The 21,465-nt window shown below is 34.2% G+C and overlaps 3 protein-coding genes across 3 annotated transcripts; 2 read left to right on the top strand and 1 right to left on the bottom strand.

Annotated features, from left to right (window-relative positions):
- Positions 1-4,111: 4,111 nt before the first annotated feature.
- On the top strand, positions 4,112-7,279 carry LOC132607525 (peroxidase A2-like). Its single transcript, XM_060321536.1, has 4 exons — positions 4,112-4,403; positions 4,810-5,007; positions 5,968-6,133; positions 6,761-7,279. The coding sequence occupies exons 1-4, from the start codon at positions 4,176-4,178 to the stop codon at positions 7,174-7,176; spliced, it is 1,008 nt and encodes a 335-aa protein (XP_060177519.1). The 5' UTR covers positions 4,112-4,175; the 3' UTR covers positions 7,177-7,279.
- A 2,975-nt stretch (positions 7,280-10,254) lies between these two features.
- On the top strand, positions 10,255-12,494 carry LOC132607526 (uncharacterized). Its single transcript, XM_060321537.1, has one exon. The coding sequence runs from the start codon at positions 10,918-10,920 to the stop codon at positions 12,184-12,186; it is 1,269 nt and encodes a 422-aa protein (XP_060177520.1). The 5' UTR covers positions 10,255-10,917; the 3' UTR covers positions 12,187-12,494.
- A 4,410-nt stretch (positions 12,495-16,904) lies between these two features.
- On the bottom strand, positions 16,905-21,154 carry LOC132607528 (protein trichome birefringence-like). Its single transcript, XM_060321538.1, has 5 exons — positions 19,685-21,154; positions 18,930-19,122; positions 18,521-18,714; positions 18,261-18,419; positions 16,905-17,721 (listed from the first exon to the last, which is right to left on the bottom strand). Exons 1-5 carry the CDS (start codon positions 20,875-20,877, stop codon positions 17,367-17,369), a joined length of 2,094 nt encoding a protein of 697 aa, XP_060177521.1. The 5' UTR covers positions 20,878-21,154; the 3' UTR covers positions 16,905-17,366.
- Between the last annotated feature and the right edge of the window lie 311 nt (positions 21,155-21,465).

A 21,465-nucleotide genomic window follows, 5' to 3' on the forward strand; every position in this document is an offset into this window, starting at 1 on the left:
AGGAAGAAAATGAGTTAAAAAAATGGGTTGAATGTGTGTTGTTAATGGAGGAAGAAAATAGGTTGAATGTGTGTGTATGTATATTAATGGAGGAAGAAAATGGGTTGAATGTGTGTGTGCTAATGGAGGAAGAAAATGGGTTGATGCATTTCTTGAAATGAAGAAGAAGAAGAAGGGTTTAGTGATGAAGAAGAAGAGTTTAGTAATGAAGAAGACAAAAATTAATGGTTTAATGGTTAATTAGTGTAAATATAATTAATAAAAGAAAAAATAAATGAAAACAAAAAAGGAAAAGTGGCAGTACCGTGGCATCAGCGTGGCACCAATGTGGCGGAGAGTGTGTGTCACGACCCGCCCAGTGGGCAATGACGGACACCCGGAGCTGACTACCGAGCACCACGCATCATGCTACTATCGTCTTAACCTGTACACGTATAAACTCCATAAAACATGTCCACATATATATATATACATAAGCCCTCGCGACGGCAAAAGAATAATATACAGAATGTACAATGAGGGTTACACAACATCCACTACCCACACATGAGTGTCTACGAGCCTCTAACTAAAATTCTGAAGTCATGAAGACGGGACAGGACCCCATCATATCCAAGTATGAACACAAAAGAATACATCAGAAACTGCACCTCCGGAGTATGGAAGTGCTCCGGTACAAGCTGGTCTGGCTCCTAGGAAGCTGAATCGTCTCCCTGTCTACCTGTGGGCATGAACACAACATCCAAGAAGGAAAGGGACGTCAGTACGAGCAATGTACTGAGTATGTAAGGCATGCATCATAAAATACAAGAGAACAGGAAAATAAAATAAAGATAAGAAGATAACCGGCGACTGCTTGCCTCTTAAGGCGGAGTCATGCATGCAAGCTCGTAAAAATGTCACCATATCATGTATTGCTGCGGAACGTGCAGCCCGATCCATATATCATCATATATCAATAATTTGCCGCGGAACGAACGGCCCCATCCATTACCCATATATCCCGCGTCCGGGCATCCCGCGTCCGGGATGATATCATAAGATACCAACTGATCAGGTGGTTATGCGTCTATAGCGCCTCACCTTTCCCCATATCCCCTATATAAATATACATATCATATACACATATAATATACGTAGCATGCATGAGAGCCCAAACAAAAATGCACTTTATCAGAGTGACGTAAGGTCGTGAACCTCCGATTACATTATGGCGTCGTCCTCACCGTAAGTCTCACCTTGAAAGAACTAATATTTTGAGGTGAGGCAACAAGGACAAATAGTATCAATGAAATCATAAGCATAGAAATATCTACATCATGAAGTCATCATTGTCGTATTTATCGTTATGGAACGTAACTCGTAAGAAGTTCTCAAAGTTCTTCAAACTTCATCTTTAGGGATGTAAGGTCATGGAAGTATAGGGAAGAAATTATGAAACAAGAGTCATGCCTTTGAAGGAAAGGGAATAGCCTTACATACCTTTTTCGTTTAACTAATCTATCGCTTGCTTATTCTCCTTTGATGCTCACGTTTCTACCTTCAAGAGAAGTCGTATGAACATTAGCCAATCGATTACTTAAATGTGCTTACTAAAGCTAAAGAAAATTGGGCAGCATTTCCTTTGTTTATACTACTTTCCCCATATTCTATATCAACTCCCAAACGTTCATAACAACATTCACAATATAATAGACAAAAATCATCATTCATCTACATTATCCGCATTTCACAATTCGTCTTCAATTTCTCCATAATTGTGGTTATAGTTCACTATCACGTTTTCCCATATATAATACTTATTTCATGGTCTAAATGTCATTCACAACATACTTACAACCACAACATACGAATATTCATAATTCGATCCAAACCTTTACCCAATAATGTCACTATTCACACATTCATGACCCATTTCCTATATTTTTCTACAATCCATGTGTTTTTAACTTTCACCACCTTAAACAACCAAGAATGATCATAAAACTCACCTTAGATAATGGATGAATAAACCTTGAGTGGGAATTTCTCTTTTTGTATAAAAAACCCCAGTCTACCTCCTTTGAGATTTCTTGGTGTAGATAAACTTTTATTAGGTTTCATACACTTGATTTCGTGGTTTTGGTGTAGTTGATCATGGATTTCCCTTGGTTTCTTGTGGATGAATAATGGAGAGTGTTCTAGAGGTTTCTATGACCAAAATGGTGAAAATATGATTTTTGGGTCGAGTTTGTCTATATATAGTGGTCCAGAAAATTCTGGACCGACACAACATGCGGCAAGCTTTGCTAGACGCAAAGCATGCTTTGCGAGCCGCATGTTGTGTCGCAGACCGCGCACAACACCAATTTTCATTGTCACACTTTGATGTGCAACTGCGTGGCCGCAAAGCGTATTTGCTGCTCGCATGTTGCGCCGCAAAGTGCGCCAGAATGTGATATTTTACCCAACTTCCACCGAAACTTAACTCCGATGATCCGACAAGTCTTAAACCTTCCCGAGGCTTACTAAACATGGTTTTTCTCCATTATATACCCAAGATGGACATATCTAACCCCATGGCCTCGAAAAAAAATTATCCTACTTCCCAAGGCTAGGACAATTAGCATTCGGCGAAACTCAACGTATGAAAATGAGAGGTGTAACAGTGTGCAACACTCTCCACTGTGCAACTGGGCTTCAATTTTTTTTTTTTTGCCACGTCAGTAAAAAAATTGTACAAAAATACAGAAAAAATAAGGTCAGGGGAGTAATAGGTCGCCCGCAAAGGTTAGGTGCGACATAATTAATCCGAGTATACGTTGGGGTTTTTTTTTTATGTATTTTCCCTATTAATTAACATGCATTTGTATTATTCACTTGGAAACTTTAAAAAACATACTTGACTCTTTTTATGAAATTCGTACTGTATATTCATTGTTAGAGTAAATACAAAAGTACAAGTTATCTTGTTGTGTTAAGATCATAAATTTGTGATCTTTGGAAAATCAAACAATTAGTCAAATAGGGTAATAAAAAGTGTGAACCTCAAATCTATCTTTTTAACTTAATCTTAATTTTAGTTATTTCTTTACCGCGTTATAATCATCAACAACAGTTTTATTGTCGGAAGGAACCAAGAAGGTCCACATGTTGATTTTCCTTTAATTATAGAGAACCTTTCAATACTTTATGCTAAATTGTTAAATCAAATATGGAATTTCTTTGATGTGTAAAGCTGGTTTCAGCTGAAACTTTTAATTTCAGGAAGTTGTTTCATAAAATTGATTTAACTTGAAATCAAGAAATTTGAAGAATTCTGTTAAGGTGTTACTTTATGTTGAATAGTTGTCAAATGTCTATACTACATTTGTTTTCTTGCCTTTGCTTAAGAAAAAAACAATATTGTTGGTGAATTAGTTGTAGTTGCTTCCAGTGTCACGAGAGATACAGTAGAGAAAGAAAAACATCCTGAGACCACTAATTTCCTTTTTTGATTATGACGTCTGAAACTAAGGACAAATTATAATGGCTGATTTAGAATTTCAAATTATGAGTTTTTATAGTTTTTTCAAATTAATATATAATAATAATTATAATATTTGATAGATCTCTTAACGCATATACATGATCTCGACAAAAGTTATTGAGTTCACGTTAACTAGTATGTGTCATATGCTAGCTCCCCACTATCTGAAATTGTCCATAAAAAATAAAAAAATAAAAAAATTAAGCATGCACTTTTTTTCAAAGAGTGTAATATTTATGCACTGATACTATAAAATAATTGGTACTCGTTCGTATTTAATAAGTGGACTTAATTAGTGATATGCTAAGTAAGATAGAGTATTACATGTTAAACACACTAATAATTGTCTAAGGAAAGTCAATTGATACTCCTTCCCCATAAAATTATACTGATTAAATAGATCAAAAATATTTTTTCAGTATTATATACTTATATGTGAAATCTTCTTGACACTTTGTATATATATTTCTTTACATTTTGACTCCCCTCGATAAAAATTCTGACTCTGCTACAGAATAATATGTTAAAATTACATTGATACTGTAAAAATTTACACATTTGCATTACACATAAGCTAAATCCTTTCCCTATATATTGAGTGCTTAGATCTCTAGCTAGTTATCGAACGAAGCAAAAAGTTATCTAGCTTTAAGAAAACCAAACAAAAATGTTTTCTTCTTCTTCTTCTTTTAATTTCTTAGCAGCAGTATTCTCTTTGCTTGTAGTTTTCAGCTTTTTCACCAAATCAAATGCTCAGTTGAATTCTGATTTTTATTCATGTACATGTCCAAATGTTTCCAACATTGTCCGAAGTGTACTTCAGCAAGCTTTGAAATCTGATGCACGGATTGGTGCTAGCCTCATTCGACTTCATTTCCATGATTGTTTTGTTAATGTAATGTTGCCAATATTTTCTTGTCAATTTTCTAATTCTTTCTCATTGGCAGTGACGGATAAGTAAGATATATACACATTTTAGAACTCATTCTCTAACCTGGGGCTAGAGCCATCGTTACGCAGTTACGAGTTCAGTAGAACTCAGTCGTTTTGACTCAAATTCTGCATTTATGTTTAAAAATTCATTTATATGCATTAACTCATATTCTATCCAGAAGTTAGTAAGCAAAAAAAATTATGATCCAGAACCTATAAACTAAAAATTCTAAACCTGCTTGTGCTCAAAACCCGTACGATGTTTGAATTCTGAATCCGCCACTACTTTTTATATGATCTTGAAACTTGAGCTGATTTCTAAGGAGATTAATCTTCTTTTTTTTCCCTCCTTTTTTGTTAACGAGCAGGGATGTGATGCATCAATATTGTTGGATAATAATGCAACAGCCAAAATAGTGAGTGAGAAAGATGCAGCTCCAAATGCTAATTCCCTGAGAGGTTTCAATGTTGTTGACAAAATTAAGACTGCAGTTGAGAATTGTTGCCCCGGTGTTGTCTCTTGTGCTGACATTCTTGCACTTGCTGCTGAAGCCTCAGTTTCTCTGGTAGGTGACATTATTCACTTATTAGTAATAATTTTGGATGTTTAATTTTGTCATGACATAACATGCAAATACTAAAAATCATTATTTACAAGTTGAAGTTCAGCGTGCTTTGCTTTACTATGTTATATGAACTTTTCAAAAATGTTGTTATATTCGTGACAAATTTTTCAAAAAATACACTATTTTTCCAGGATTACTATACACTTTCATCGATATTTCGGGAGAGTCCGAGCAACATCGTTTGCAGATACTGAACTTTACTATGTATTTGAAACACTAATGAAATATTAAAGAACTTGCTTGCTTAAGGACTACGGAGACGAAACTAAGGCCCCGTTTGTCCATAGATACCAAAAAAAATTCACTTTTTTTTTGGAATTTTGGAGTTGAAGTTGTGTTTGGCCATAGTTTTTGAACTTGTAGTTTTTGGTGAAATATAGTTGTAAAAAGGCGAAAAAAGTGAATTTTTTTCTGAAAAAACAAGTTTTTTGAGTTTTCATGGCCAAACGCTGATTTCGGAAAAAAGTGAAAAAAAATACAGAATAAAGTGAATAATTTTTATGGCCAAACGGGGGCTAAAATTTTGAAATTAAAAAAAGGCAGCTTACTAGTTATTGGATTCTAGATAAATAATTTATACATATTAAATGATTTTTTTAAATACAAATACAGAATCTGAACCAAAGTTACTAATTTTGGTCAAATCGGTAAACACACAGATAGTTCTGTCCCTGTTAAGGAGTTTATTTCAAGTTGAATAGTTATTTCACTTGCAAAACTTCAACTTTTATTTCCAAATAAAAGTTACAACCTAATAATGAAACAAATCTTTTTTCAACCATGTACGACCAAATATTGTCCAAACGATTATCATCTTTTTCTTTTAAAATGTTAAGAAGAGCTATAAAGTCTTTTTTTTTTTTTTTTTTTTTTAAATCTCATTATTTTAATGGGGTGCAGGCAGGTGGTCCTTCATGGAATGTGTTACTGGGAAGAAGAGACAGCAAAATTGCAAATCAAGCCGGAGCTAATACTTCTATTCCTTCTCCTTTTGAAGACATAAACAACATTACTACAAAGTTTTCTGCCGTTGGGCTTAATATTACTGATTTAGTCGCTTTATCAGGTATTACGGTTTTATAATATCAAGTTATCCAAAAAATAATTAAAATAAATGTACATAAAAAATGAGATTATAGCATAAAGCAGCTTACCAGGTACAACAAATTATAATATTATTGATACTGATAAATTAAATCAATGTATAAGGGGGTGTTCGGTGTGATGAAAGTTATCTTTTCAGGAAAATGTTCTCTGTTAGGAAATAACTTTTGGGTATTCAATTATCACAACATTTTCTATCAAAACACTCTTTAATTTGTTCAAATTCTTATCAACTTTTCCTGTATGTTTCATAAATAAATATTTTTCTGATCACTAACCAAACACCGAAAAATACTTTTTATGGAAAACATTTGACATGAAAATAACTTCCGACACACTCTCAGAATATCAACGAGCGATATTTCAGGCATTAGCAATATAGGTTGACTATATGAATCATCAACTGTATAACTACAAGAAAAAAAGTATTAATGATAATATTAGTCATTAATTTGTCGTTAAATAGTCCATAGCTAATAATTTTCGTTAATCTGCCCCCTGGATTAACTACGAACTTTTGCTATTCAGCGATAAAATTTGTATGTATTAATATACAATTTTGTTGACATTATGTTTTTCCCTGCATTAGGTGCTCACACATTTGGACGTGCAGAATGTCGTGTATTCAGTGTGCGGCTTTACAATTTCAGTGGCACTGGAAATCCTGATCCCACATTAAACAAAGCTTACTTAGCCAAATTATTGAAAATATGTCCACAAAATGGAAGTCCAACTGCTTTGGCAAATCTTGATCTTACAACTCCAAATAAATTCGACAACAATTATTTTGCAAATTTGCAGAATAACAAAGGTCTTTTGCAGTCAGATCAAGAGTTATTTTCAGCAAATGGTGCATCAGCAGTTTCCACTATTGTTATCACATTTAGCACTAACAAAAATGCCTTTTTTCAGAGCTTTGTGGAGTCAATGATTAATATGGGGAATATTAGTCCATTAACAGGGACTAATGGAGAAATTAGATCAGACTGTAAGAGAGTCAATTGAAGGAAGTTTTATTTGTTTAGATTAATTATTAGTGCATTCCGTTATTTCATCTTATTGTAACATAATTATTAATAACTATTTGAGGATTGGGATTTTAATTTGATGGGTTTGGCCTCTATGCTCTTATGAATTATGATCACTGAATTTTTACACTTTTGAAATTATGTATTAACAATTTCATATACATTGAAATTTTAGTGATTTTTGATTTATCCAAACCATTGTTTTAAAAGGCAGTGTCAGGACTCGCTCCGGGGCTCGCCTCGGGGCAGGGCAGTGGCAAAACGCCCTGGGGCTAACGTGCGGGGCTTAGTTCCTATGAGGCTTACGCCCTAAGCGCCCAATCGTACGCCCTAAACACGCCTAACGCCCAATGCCCAGGGCTCGCCTAACAGTTCTTACACAAATTATATTTTAAATTCCTTAATTAAAATCATTCACCCTCATAATTGTTTAACAAAATAATGATACTTAATAGTTTTTCATCTATAGAAATAGAAGATTGGGTGTAACTCATATAACAAGTCGTAGTATTAGATATTTACTATTTGAGAACATCGTGAGGGTGAATATCACTTAATTTAAAAAAAAAAAAAAACACATAGCGGAATTGTACATTTTCACTTGTCATTGGTCATAAGTCCTATGTATCAGAATTATCATATAATTTTATTTTTTGTTCATGAAGAAGTTATGTTTTAATTGTAATATTGATAAATTTTATTGATTATTTGCTTATAGGGAGATAAAATGAATAGTATGATAGTAATAGTGTTTTAAGAAACTGTGTTTTTTTCCGTGTTTGAAAGTTAAAATGTTAGAATTGTTTTTCATTTCATAATAGCTTCTATTTCATTGTATTGTTTATACTTGTAAAATTATGTTATATATAATTACAAGTTATAGGCGGTGTATAATGGATTGCTTTGATCATTTTTTTGTGAGGATCAAGCGCGCGCGCGCGCGCTCACACACACACACACACATACATACATACATACATATATATATATATATATATATATATATATATATATATATATCATTTATTTACAGTTTTCTTTTATTTTTTATGTAATTTTACCTATTTAAAAATATTTGTTGTAATTATATTATTTTAAGAAATACTAAAAATTAAATACCCATGGGGCTTACGTCTCGTCGAGGCGTATGTAAAACGCCCCCGCCTTTTAAAACACTGATCCAGACGTCGCGTCAAAAATGTTGGGTTTGGTTGAACCCAATAACTACGCTCTCCATCGCCACTATTTGAGGAGTCAAACATTTTATTCTTTGACAATAATCTCCTCAACTATATTATGTATCACTGAACTATTACACGTTTAGAATTATATAGTCAAAATAGGATACCATATCGAAGATATCGGGTTCGATCAAATCCTACAGTAATTACTCTCTCCGTCCGCCACTATATGTTAAGTCAAATTGTTTTTTCTCTGTAATTATTGACCAGCGCAAAACACAGTATAATTTCCTTAACCACTTCGCTAGTCAAAAATAATATAGTTTAAGATCATACATATATATATATATATCGACGTCGCGAAAATGTTGGATTTAGCTGAAGTGCTGAACCCACTAAATTTCTCAACTGGACTATGTACAACTGATCTGAAGCCCAATAATTGGGGGCTTAGCAGCTTCATGCATCTTACAATTTTCCAAGTTATTGTGCGTCAACGTCTGTACAAAACCATATGTCAAAGACTTTAGCATTGTAAATCATTATCTCTCTTGCTGACTTATAAAAGAGGGTGGATACAAGGAAATGTGATGTTTTGATTATAACTTATTTTCTTGGGAACTTTAGTTTAAATTTGACTCATCAGATTCAGTTCTTACCATAACCTTTTCTTAATCCCGTTTTTAGTAATAGCAATAACTTTAATTTTCAAATTGAGAATTAGAAATCTGAACCCTAATCTTGCCATTCATCGATAGTCTACACTATCACTGAGCTTGATACATGTCACATTCTTCTTTTGATATTATTTACACTTTGAAGAATTTTCGATATAACAAGGCTCGAGTCAATAAAAGTTTTTTTTTTTTATATCGGTCTAAAATGGCTTATGTAACATAATGTGATATCATTGGCTTTCTATCAAGTTCACCTGATTTTTTTAGAAGATCTTTTCTTTTCAACTATCAATAAGAAAATTTTATTTGCGCACCCAATAATCTCTCACTCAAAATTTTCACGTGGCCATTAAATTCATGGATCTGAAGATTCACTGTATACCACCCACTTCATCCCGAGTATTTCCCTCCATCAAAGTCCACAAACTTTTTTTTGTATGTGTCTCAAGTAAAGATAGTTATAAACTGGCTACAGACAGTCAATGACAGTAAATCGAGTCCCACACCGTCACTCTGTCGTCTCCATACTTATCTCGCCTAATCATTGAATCTTATACCAGTTGTTTGACTAAAACAACTCAAAAAATACTCTTAACATGGTGCATGTAATGTCCATCATCATTAAAGGCCGCAACTTTAAAACATTTTAAAGTCCATTTTTCAGAAGTTCTCTCACCATTTGAAGTATACCTACGCTTTACATATAGAGCCCGTTTGGATTGGCTTATAAGTTGCTTATAAGCTGTTTTCAGCTTTTTGAGTGTTTGATTGGCCAGCTTAAAGTCATTTGTGCTTAAAATAAGCTCAAAAAAATAATTGAGCCCATTTGACTTAGCTTATCTAAAGCAGCTTATAAGCTGAAAACAGCTTATAAGCCAAAAAAAATAAGTTAGACTACCCAACTTATTTTTTTAGCTTACAAAATGCAAACAGCTTATAGGCTTGCCCATCCAAACAGGATCATACTAATTTTTTTTTGTCCAACTGGACCCACTGGCCTACTTGGATGATGACGTGGCATGAATCCAGACCCACACAAACCCTTTGAGAAAGTGAGAAAATTACCAAAAAAATTGCTTACGTGTACCTATAGACAATTCCCGCTTTCTCTGTATCTGAGCTGGTTCTCTCGGGTCAAAATTAAACCCGTATTATTATTATTATTATTATTATTATTATTATTATTTTATTACTACACACAAAATCTCTTTCTAGTGGACCAGATCCCTAATTCACTCAAAAATGAAAATTCCACTAAAAATTGCTCTAATCTCATTGCAATTATAGCCAAATTATGCTGATTTCTTTCATCAAAATCCAATCTTGGTAACTCAAAGGTCTTTTCTTTCACTCTATCTTTATTCTTGTTTACTTTGTTAAACAAAAAAACCCTAAATTTAAATTGATTTTAATTTTGGAAAAATGAGTTCTAAATTGTGGGTTTTCAATTGATTGTTGAATTTCTCATCTGGGTTCATAATCTTGGTGACCCTTTTGGATTTTTTTTTCATTTTCTTGTGATAAATTGGTGGTTTTTTGTTCTTAATTTGATTTACCTAAAAAAGATTGTAACTTTATTAGAATTGTTGGTCTACTTGGTGTTGGTTTTGATTTATAAATTATTTGGGTTTTTTTCAATTTTTTTTTTGTCTGACCTGAGAAAAATTAGGGTTTCTGCTCAAATTTAGCTGATTGAATTTGGGTTTGATTTTTCTTGAGTTGGTAAGTAGTAGAAGTTATTGGATGAATGTGAAGATTGAAGGTTTTTAATAAAAGGGAATCTTGATTTTCATTTGGTATAGTGGGAAAGCTTGAGTCTTTGGAGCTTCTTGTATTTTATTTTGTATTGGTTGAATTGATATGGGGGATAGTACACCGAATACGATGAATCTTGATCTGAATTTGGGACCTGTTGAAAGTCCTACTGATGATTCTGAGCCTGTTCCTGCTTCATTTCCCATTGAGGATATGAATTTAGAGGATTTGTTAGATGGCTATCGGTTTAGGGAAGTTGTTAGGCAAAGGAGGAGTAGATGGCGTTCAGCCTTGAGGAACATACCCGTCCCTGCAGAAGCGAGAAATATTGCGATGGAATTCATTGGTAGGAGTGAATCACAAACAGGTGATGTTGATGTTGTTCCCGAGGAGAGACCAACTGAAGTGGAAAATACATGTGATAACAATAACGGGTATTTGAATGATGAGATTCTGGGGAAAAAAGAAGACAATGAAAAAGGTAATAGTGAGGAAGGGGGAAGCTTTTTTGATTGCAATATATGCTTGGACTTGTCTAAAGAACCTGTTGTTACTTGTTGTGGTCACTTGTTTTGTTGGCCGTGTCTTTATCGTTGGCTACATCTCCATTCGGATGCGAAGGAATGCCCTGTTTGTAAAGGGGAAGTGACTATGAAGAATGTAATCCCAATTTATGGCCGGGGAACTGGTGTACGTGACCCACCTGAAGAGGATTCGAATCTGAAAATCCCTCATAGGCCTCAAGCAAGGCGTGTCGAGAGCTGGAGGCAAACTATTCAAAGGACAGCATTTACTATTCCTATGGAAGAAATGATTCGCCGTCTTGGAAATAGATTTGATTTGTCTCAGCTGCAGCAGAATAATCCGGAAGGTTCTCATGAATTACCTGAGCGAAGCAGCTCACTGCTCAACCGTATTCTTACTTCCAGGGGACTTCGCAGAGAACAGAATCCCGTGATTCCTTCTGATGACGTGGTTGACTTGACACAGACGAGTCCGACTAACTCAGACGTGTGGGAAAGTCGTCGTCTTTCCTCTTTATTACTCCGTAGATCGAATTCACATCGAGCTGCTAATTATGCCAATATTGCTTCCGCTTTTGGTTCTGGTGGTAGGCTGGTTGAACCATACTTCCGTGGTAATACTGTGGAGAGGAATCAGGAGCAGCAGCCTTTACCAGTTGATGATAGAGATTCTGTTTCGAGTATTGCTGCTGTTATACACTCAGAGAGTCAAACAGTGGATACTGCTGCTGAAATAGATTCTAGGGTTTCCCTTTCTACATCATCTTCCAGAAGAAGAAATGATGCTTCCAGAATTTCAGATGTGGATAGTGGAGATTCACGTGCACCTAGGAGGAGGCGGCTAAATTGATTAGTGTTCTTCTTATGCCCCCCTTCCCCCGTATGGTATTGATATTCCTGAGCTTTTTCGTTAGGCATATTCGGTAGGAAATGTACTCTTTTCCTTGAGTTTCAAAATACCTTTTCCAGTTTGCTGCTTAGTCTTCTACCATTAGTTCCCTTATCCGGCTGGTCCAAGCTTTCAAGTTGCAAGTCATATGAAAAAACTTGCTTAAATAATCACGCTTATTTGTCTTGACCTCTGTAAATAACCATGCAAGTGGTAGTTCTATTGGTATACCAGCTTTTGATGTCCTCAATAAATTGAATTTTGTTCCATATGATTCTTTCCAGTGGCTTACTTGGTTTGGTATTTCTGTGAGCATTGAAATGTTACTAATTGCCATTCAAATTCTCTGGTTATTGGTATTGATAATGTTTTTGGATGTCACTAGCTTAAGGATAAATCATCAGTGTGTTTTGAAGTTAACCTCCTTTCATAAGTACAGAAACTCTTTATATTCTTCAATAATTGAAGAAGTCTTCTATGTTGTTCTGCATCTAATAGTATATGTGGCTTGGACTCTTCAAAAAAGCCGTCAGATGTGTGTTAGATCCTTCAAAAGTAGTGCAGTTTTGGAGGATCCGATATAGGTACTACAGTAGTTTTGGAGAGTCCGAGTAACATTGCCCGCAGTATAAAGCTTAAGAGCGTTTGGACTTTACAACAACAACTATGCCTGCTTTTGGACTTTGACCGGATAAATTTAATCTAAGACCTGAACAGCATTCATTTGCTTCTCTGTTTCAGAACCTCTCTGTTATCTTGCATTATTGAATATTCCTTTTGTCCCAATTTATGTGACACGTCTTTCTTTTTAGTTTGTCCCAAAAAGAATGTCACCTTTCTATATTTAAAAGCAATTTAACTTTATGTGATGATTTACAACCACACAAATATTTAAGGCTTGGTTTGGACCACAAATTTCAAAAGTCCTCCTTTCTTTTTTAAAACTCCTAGTCAAGTCAAATGGTGTCACATAAATTGGGACGGAGGGAGTACTAAGTTAATTGCAGAGTACCTACCATGTTCTATGCCTTAAATCTTTGTTTGTTTCATGCTCTTTTGTTAGATCTCAAATGCTCACACGAAGCTGTTCCTAGTTTCTTTCTTATTCTTGTTTGAATTGGGAAAAGCATTTTAGAAGCTTCAATTCATGTGAGTAAGAAGGTGCATTTCTAGACATTTGATTTGTGAATACTAATAAGATTATTCTTGATGTTTCTCTCTTTCTGTGGTTCTTGTTCAACAACATACCAAGTGTAATCCAATCAGTGGGGTCTGGGAGAGTAGTGTGTACGCAGACCTTGCTCCAACCTTTTGCTCATTTACCAAAAAAGATCCTTTTATGAAGTCTTGTACTAAATGGTACCTATTAGCTTGTGAATTTGATGAGATCTTCCAATATAACTGGTTCTTTCATTCTAGATATTTGCATAAGATATTTGAGCTGAGGGTCTATTGAAAACAATTTTTCTATCCCACAAAGATAGGGGTAAGGTCTGGACGTTCTTCAAATATCCTCATCTTTTTAAGTTAGGATGGGTTTGAAAGAACCTCCTTTATGAGGGTTTGCAGTTTGAAAGGCGTTTTAGGAGGTTTCTTAGAGTTGTTGATCGGGTCATTGGCACTTATGTCCTATTTTGTGCTGGTCTTTAATTTTTGCTCCTCATAACAAATACATTTTTTCGTGAGACATAAGTTTATATTTTCACATCATAATATCAACAAGTTATGCCCCGACTGTTGAACTTATGCAGCAAGGCATAAATTCGACTGTTAAAGGGCAAAATTAAAGACCAACCCATTTGAAGGACAAAAACCAAAGAGCAACTCATTTGATGGGAGTTCGTGCAATTTCTTCTGATTGACCATTTGCAACCTTTGGATAATTTTCCCATCAAATATGTACTTCCTTTTGAAAAAAGTTGTAATTAGGGTAATTTTACCCGTGGAATCAAAGTAGATGAGAAGAATTCATCTTGTGTCGTCTTTATTTTCAAAATTGTTGCTCGGCTTCTTTGACTACTCTATCACCCCTTTTGAATAGGCATGTGATGTCTTTCTTCTTCTTTTTTTATTGGCAAATCATGCTTGAGCTAATCCACCCTAAGATAAGATTCAAAGAGTAGATTAGCCTTGAACGGATGACTAATTGTTCAATATAACTTCTATAAGGAATTCTCTCTCCTTTTCTCCCATATAAATGTGACACCCATTATGAAGTGTTGATCGATGAGGGCAATTCGAAGAGAAGGGTTGGCAGTCTAAACTTCTGAAAAAGTGGTAAATGTTACTTCTTAGTCGAATCCCCTATTGCAATGAACAGAAGAATGAAAAGCTTTACAAGGCATAATATAAGTTTACTTGGTACGTACGCTTTTGTGCTCGATGATGACATAGCCCGAGGAACAAATTTGTCAAGTATGTTGAGCTAAAGCAAACAATATGTGCCATGAGCTTCGGTCGTGATAAATATGGCATTAGAGTCTGACCCTCCCTCGGCACGAAAGGCAAACCTCAGTGGGGGATATTGAGTCCCCACTCGAGTACACATGACGCCTTATGACCGAAGGCAAGTTGAAGAGAAGAACTAACATACCTCTAGGCTGGCAAATCCTTTCACAGAATGAGCTAAAAAGTGGAGGGTTTTATATTGCATAATACAAGTTGACATGGTACGTGTTTCGACTCGAAGATAGCATAGCCTAAACGACAAATATGAGTTATTTGGGGTGAAACCGAACTTTTAAGTAACAGAGGCTTGGATCATGACAATTTGAATCCAAAAACAAACAAACAAAACAGAAAAGAGATGTTTGATGATAGTCGATAGATACGTTGTCTAAGCAAGATTTATGACCAATTAACCGCATTCAATTGTATGGTCCCTTGTGAACTAATCAATTGAAATTGAACAATTGGACCACTCTTTCTAATATTGTTGAAGACGGCCCATAAATGACTCAATAATAATTGAAACTTGAAAGGGTTATTCTGTCAACTCCCTACTACTACCCATTTGGTCCAAAACACCTAGCATTAAAAAGTAAAGGAGTGTATTTCCATGAAATGTCCCCAAAATTCAAATATAGAAAACAAAATCATGACCCTTTCAGTAAGCACTCAATCTGCCAGAAGTTTATCACATTTTGAACAAAGGTCTTGAACCACAGAAAACATAATAGTTAGAAAGAATTTAAATGTATGAATTGATAGCAAAAAGTTTACGCGATCCGTATAATTGACTATTCAATTTTCAAGTGGATGTATCAGACTTGTATAACGAGTAACTTGTTTATTTCAATTTAATTTAATAGTGCGAAAAATCTACACTCAATGTACAAGACTTGAACTCTACTAAAAATAGAGTACAAATCACCATCTTTGATCAATTTTCTATCTTTCTGGGGGAATAATACTTAAAACACATTTAAATATCGACTTTTTTTTTACAAATATATAAAATGGTGTTAGAATAGTAGCGTCTTTTTGAAGATTTTTTGGGTGTTTTATGAGTAAACATGTTTCTTCTACCTTCCTTCATTAAAGAAATGCTAAAACGTTTTGAAAAAATTTAGAGAAAAAAAAAATGTTTTTCAAAATAGTTAATAGAAAACCTTAAGAAAAGTTTCCACATGTAAATGCAACTTTAAGAAGATAGAACGTGACCTAAAGTGATTGCTTCAGATCCAAGAACCCAAAAACATAAAATTAACTAGAAATATTCAGGAGGTTAAGCCACAATCACATGTCAAAATCATGTTCCCATCTTAATTAGTTCAAGTCCATCATTGTACATATACCCTTGACAAAACACAATTGCCATACATGCCGACATTGTACAATTCACGTGGAACGAATAACGTAAGTTATATACCATAATAATGAAAATAAATTTACACTATTAGTATAATCTAATCTGCAATAGCATGTTAATTAAACACCGAATTTAAGAAGAGAAGGGAGACTTTTGAATCTTATGTACATGTGGGATGTTGTGCTAAAAAATTACTAAATATAGAGAGTGACATTCATTTTGGAGCTTATTAAAAATGAAAGTAAGACACATTGAAACATATGAATATCAAATTATGAATTAACGCTTATCATAAAGATTTGCATGTAATTATGTTATAAGTGGTCTGATTGTACATATATTGTATACAGTATACACCGTTAACAGAAGCGGGTTTAAGATTTAAGTTTGATGAATTCGACCTTTAAATTCTAGCATTTTAATTTTGAAATTAAGAGATAAAGTGTAGAAATACCGGATTCAATTAAGCCAGTAGCTTATAATAAGCTACATCTGGCATTGATGGTAATGCATGCATAGAGTTTAAACTCAATAGAATACTTAAAAAACATAGTAAAACAACCCATGTGTAGAAGACTTTATAAGACATTAAAATACTAAATGGAGTACTTAACCAAACTGTCCCTAAATAGTCCAAGACGACAAGCTTCTTATCAAAAGCATGAAACAGCAAATTTCATAATCAAGCAGAGATGTCATGTGTAACATGGACAAAGATCCCCTAATTACGCACAAGAATTAAGAAAACGCTATGTCACAAACAATAATTTTGTAATAAAAATTTAAAAGCTCAACCACATCTTTGACTAATGATGTACACAAAACCCTGATACAACAAACACAACTATATAGTATATGATTCATTAACTAGTTCAAAATAAATAATGTAAATAATTAAGAAATATCATTTACAATGTCGTCTCTCAAGACTCTGAAAAATATTTGGAAGCAATGACAGGGACTTACAACTGTTCGTTTATAAATAAAAATCCCTTTGTCACTCTCTTATGAAATACACAAAAAAAGAAGAAAAATACATTACTACCAAGTATAAATCTCTCTCCTAAGGTAACTTTCTCTATTCTCGCATATATAGTTTACACTATAAACATACTTTTTATCCCCCTTTTTTCTATAATCTAGAAATTCTGGAGGATCCGTGATGCACAATTCGAAACTCAGTGGATAACTATGTCGCTTGAACTCTCTAAAATGTTGTTGCACCCGAGTCAGATCTTCCAAAAATGCACAACTTTTGGAAAATCCAACACGCTCACGACAACATTTTTTAAGAGTCCGAGCAAGACAGGTGGATAATGAGCTCAACCCTCTATGACTTTTTGTCTTCTTGTTGTTTTTGGTGTTGATTTACTAAAATTTTAGCATATAGCAACTCATTCCAAGCATCAGGTACACCAGGGAGGCACCAATGACTACAATCTTGGAACAACAATGGTGTTTTCTTTTCCTCATTGGTGAAATGTTGTTTCCTATATATTGATGGGTGCCCATCTTTTCTAAAATCTGTCATTCTTGTGACATTGAGATAAGAGACTTGAGTTTTCATCCCTTTCAAGACTCTTTCTAATACATTCATCTTGGATGGATATGGAGTAAGATATGTAGTGTTCTTGATCGGCTCTGTTTCATGGTCACATGCTCCACCTGAATTCCATTGTCCACCACTGTAAAAAAGAAGATGAAGATATTTTAAGCAAAAAATATGATGAAAATAATGATATGATAATTAATTGGCTAGAGAACAAATAGGTTATGGATAAATACCGGTTAATTTCACATATTCAGGTTAAACTTTATCCACACATACATAACTTTTTTTGTCACATTAAAGTTTACTGAACTATGTCTGAATTGCTCAAAAACTATAAATGACCAGAAGGTTTTCGGCACAAAAAATGTATGTATGATAGAAAATAGAATGAATCCATCGTGTAAAAATTCCGTCTACATATATTTTATGAAGCAAAACACAGTTAAAAAGATATATTGAAATGAAACAAAAAGGAGGAAAAAACATTAGCCGATGCTTGCTATCTGACCTTCTGGTCATTGTTTGAACAATTTACACATAGTTCAATTACTTTAATGCAACAAAAGATTATTTTGTGATTTTACTGTTATAGTAGATAAAGTTCAGCGATCATACGTGAAACTAACGGATGAACAACGATACAACTACAGAGAAGAGAACTCGAGCTATTACCTAAAATGAGATGCAGAATAACCTCTGAAGAGAACAAATGTTTTCTTAGGATTTACATGGGAATCAACCCATCTTCCCCATGTTGTTAAAGCTTTTCGAAATGCCTCAAGAACATCTAATTCGCTGTACACGTGACTTCCTTCTTGATAATAGTCCTTCCTGTAAAATGCAGGATAATGCAAAAAAAAATCTTTAAGCATAAACAACTATAGTATAAGATAATACAAATTGAAAGAAAAAAAAGAAACAATAAGTTTTACCCTAAGGAAGTTTTCTCGTGAGTCCACCAGTGGCCAGTGTTGAAGACTAAGATATCTGCATTTTTATATTTATCAGCAGACTGTCCAATTAAATCAAGTCTAAGAGTTTCCTTCTTTGCTCCTTTTTTATCTGCAACTTCCCATTCTTGAACCAAGAATGGAGATACAAAGAATTCCACTCTGCTATTATACTCCTGAAAATAAAAATGTCATTAGATTATGAACATATAATGATGAAGTCTAATAGTGTCTATGTTGCTCGGACTCTTCGAAAACGTCATCGAGTGCGTGTAGGATTCTCCAAAAGACCGCATTTTTGAAAGATCCAACACATGCATGGTAGCATTTTGGAGAGTTCGAGCAACACAAAATACTCAGTTATTAGTCCAGCAAAAATTAGATATCTTACTTCAAATAGAAATGAATATGAAGCTTCTGATCTGAAATGGTGTCTCCCAGATTCTTCATAAACTTTTTTCTTATCTTTCACAGAGTTTCTAAGAATGCAAACAAGTGATTCCCACATATTCCTATTGAGAGAATCACCGACGAATACTAATCGCTTTCCTCTCAATAACTCGAGCATATGAGTGCCATTCAATCTGGCAACAAGTTCCCAAAAAAAAAAAAAAATCAATTGTTAGAAGACTTAAATACTATGGAAGTATAAAGATTCTGATTTAATCCCAAAGAAGCAAAACAAGAACAAATAGCCTGTTATAAGATCTGCTTGAAATGTAATTGATGCAACATATAAACTTTAATATAAAGGAATCATGGTTTAATCAGTTAACTAGATCAAATCTGACAGATAATGAACAAAGTTGGAACTTTTTGAGTGATTGAAAATTGAGGAAGCATAGGATCCTTGAAGCCTCTAATTTGGAGCTGATAACAACAACAACATCGCTTCAGTCCCACACAAGTTGAACTCGGCCTAATTTGGAGATCATAAACAAGTTAGGGTCGGCTATATGATTCCTCACTGCTTCAGTTAAGCTCAACTCATATGAATTTGGAGTTCAAACAACAACAATAACTACTGTGTCTCAGTCCCAAACAAGTCGAAGTCGGCTATATGAATCCTCAGTTATTCATCTAAGCTCATAGATCAGATAAAATTGTTTATATTAGATGTTTCAGCATAACTAGCAAAAAGATTACCTTGGAAGAGAGCAAGCATTTGGCTTCCATTTCATCTTCATGTGATTATTATCAGGTCTACCATTGAGAAAACAGTTAAATTGTTCATCAATCAGAGAACAAGAACCAGGTTTATACAAAGGATAAGACTCATCTTTCACCCAATTCCCATCAAAGAAATCACAACTCAACAAAGACTTAACCAAATCTTCATCTTTCTTCTTTGCCAACACATCTAAATTTTTCACAAATGAAGAAGTGAAATTACTCTTCACTCCCTTATCTTCAATTTCTTTCTCTTTACTGCCACTAGCAGACTTTGTTGCTGAATTTGTGCTATGATTCTCACTTGCAGGTGACTTTTCTGATGTATTTTTGCTCTGATTTGCCTTCAAGTTTCCAACTTTATCATCAAAATCTTTACTGTGGGGCTGATTTTTTACACTTGATGATTCTTGATTCACCCCAGATGAAGATTTTGGTGCTGAATTTACTGTCTCATTCACAGTTTCTGATGCATTTTTGCTTTGATTTGCCTTAAAGACTCCAACTTTATCATCAAAATCTTTACTTTTTGGCTGATCTTTTACACTTGATGGTTCTTGATTCAACTCAGATGAAGATATTGGTGTTGTCACATTCACATTAGGCTTCAAGGGGTTTTTCAAGACTTCATTTCTATCATCAAAATCTTTACTTTGGGTCTGATTTTTCACATTTGATGATTCTTGATTCAAACCAGATGAAGATATTGGTGTTACTACTGTGGGGTTTTTCAAGATTTCAACTTTATCATGTGAATCATTCTTCAAAGTCTCATTTTTACCAATACCCAAATCTTTTTTTTCCAAATTGGGAGGCTCAAAAGTGGAATTTTGGGATGTGGGGTTAGTAAAGTTTTGAACTTGCTGTGATGAATTAGGGAAAAAATAAGAGTACATTGAAGAAAAATGAGATCTATACGATTCATCAGAATAAGTTACAGTATTACTACTAGTACTGCTACTGCTTAAAGAGAAAATATTTGTAAAAGGAGAGGAAGAGTTAGAGGAAGGACTAAAAGCTAAGAAAAAGGTAACAAGAATGAAAACAAACATAAACCCATATGCACAAGTGACAGTTCTTTTGGTTTTAAGAAAAGACAAGTGAGTTTTCAGGTCAGTAATGAGAGTTTTTCCACCATTAATGGGTGTATATTTTGCTGTATCAGCCATTTTGCCTAGTAGCTGTTTTTTTTTTTTTTTTTTAGAAGTTTCTGGAGAGAAACACAAATTATAGACAAAAGTTCAGCTGTTGAAAACAAGAAGAGAGAAGAATGATAGGCCTTGAGATGTGAGAAGAAGAAAAACAGCAAATGGCAATGGAGAGAAAAGAGGAATAGGGTAAGTTAGCTGTATATGGCTATAAGCGTGTTGTGTGAAGTGTGGACTCTTTAATGTGTGCTTATGTGTGAGAGAGAGTGTGTGGAAAGAGAGAGAGAGATATTTCGTTCCAAGGGAAAAAACATCAAATGTACCCTGAGAGAGAGTGAGTTCAGAGGGAAAAACATCAAATGTACCTTAAGTTCCGTTTGGATATGATTTGAAATTATGATTTAAAATTTAAAATCATGCATTTTTAATTGATTTGAAGTTTAATCTCATGACATGAAATCATGAGATGAAATCGCATGTCCAAACGCTAATTTAATCTCATTGGTTCAAATCGCATGTCCAAACGCCTACTAAATTGAATACACACTCTTACTAATCGGACGATTTAATATCGACTTATTCACTTTGAAGAAATTTTAGGTCGCTCGA

The sequence above is a fragment of the Lycium barbarum genome, chromosome 8, assembly GCF_019175385.1.
Source record: "Lycium barbarum isolate Lr01 chromosome 8, ASM1917538v2, whole genome shotgun sequence".
NCBI classification, from domain to species: Eukaryota; Viridiplantae; Streptophyta; class Magnoliopsida; order Solanales; family Solanaceae; genus Lycium; species Lycium barbarum.

Excerpts from the sequence above, each read along its gene's own strand:
- LOC132607525 (XM_060321536.1), top strand. The coding sequence starts at position 4,176 with ATGTTTTCTTCTTCTTCTTCTTTTAATTTCTTAGCAGCAGTATTCTCT. Across the intron at positions 4,404-4,809 it reads TCCATGATTGTTTTGTTAAT|GGATGTGATGCATCAATATT; the intron begins GTAATGTTGCCA and ends GTTAACGAGCAG. Across the intron at positions 6,134-6,760 it reads TGATTTAGTCGCTTTATCAG|GTGCTCACACATTTGGACGT; the intron begins GTATTACGGTTT and ends TCCCTGCATTAG.
- LOC132607526 (XM_060321537.1), top strand. The coding sequence starts at position 10,918 with ATGGGGGATAGTACACCGAATACGATGAATCTTGATCTGAATTTGGGA.
- LOC132607528 (XM_060321538.1), bottom strand. The coding sequence starts at position 20,877 with ATGGCTGATACAGCAAAATATACACCCATTAATGGTGGAAAAACTCTC. Across the intron at positions 19,123-19,684 it reads AATGCTTGCTCTCTTCCAAG|ATTGAATGGCACTCATATGC; the intron begins GTAATCTTTTTG and ends ACTTGTTGCCAG. Across the intron at positions 18,420-18,520 it reads CACGAGAAAACTTCCTTAGG|GAAGGACTATTATCAAGAAG; the intron begins GTAAAACTTATT and ends TGCATTTTACAG.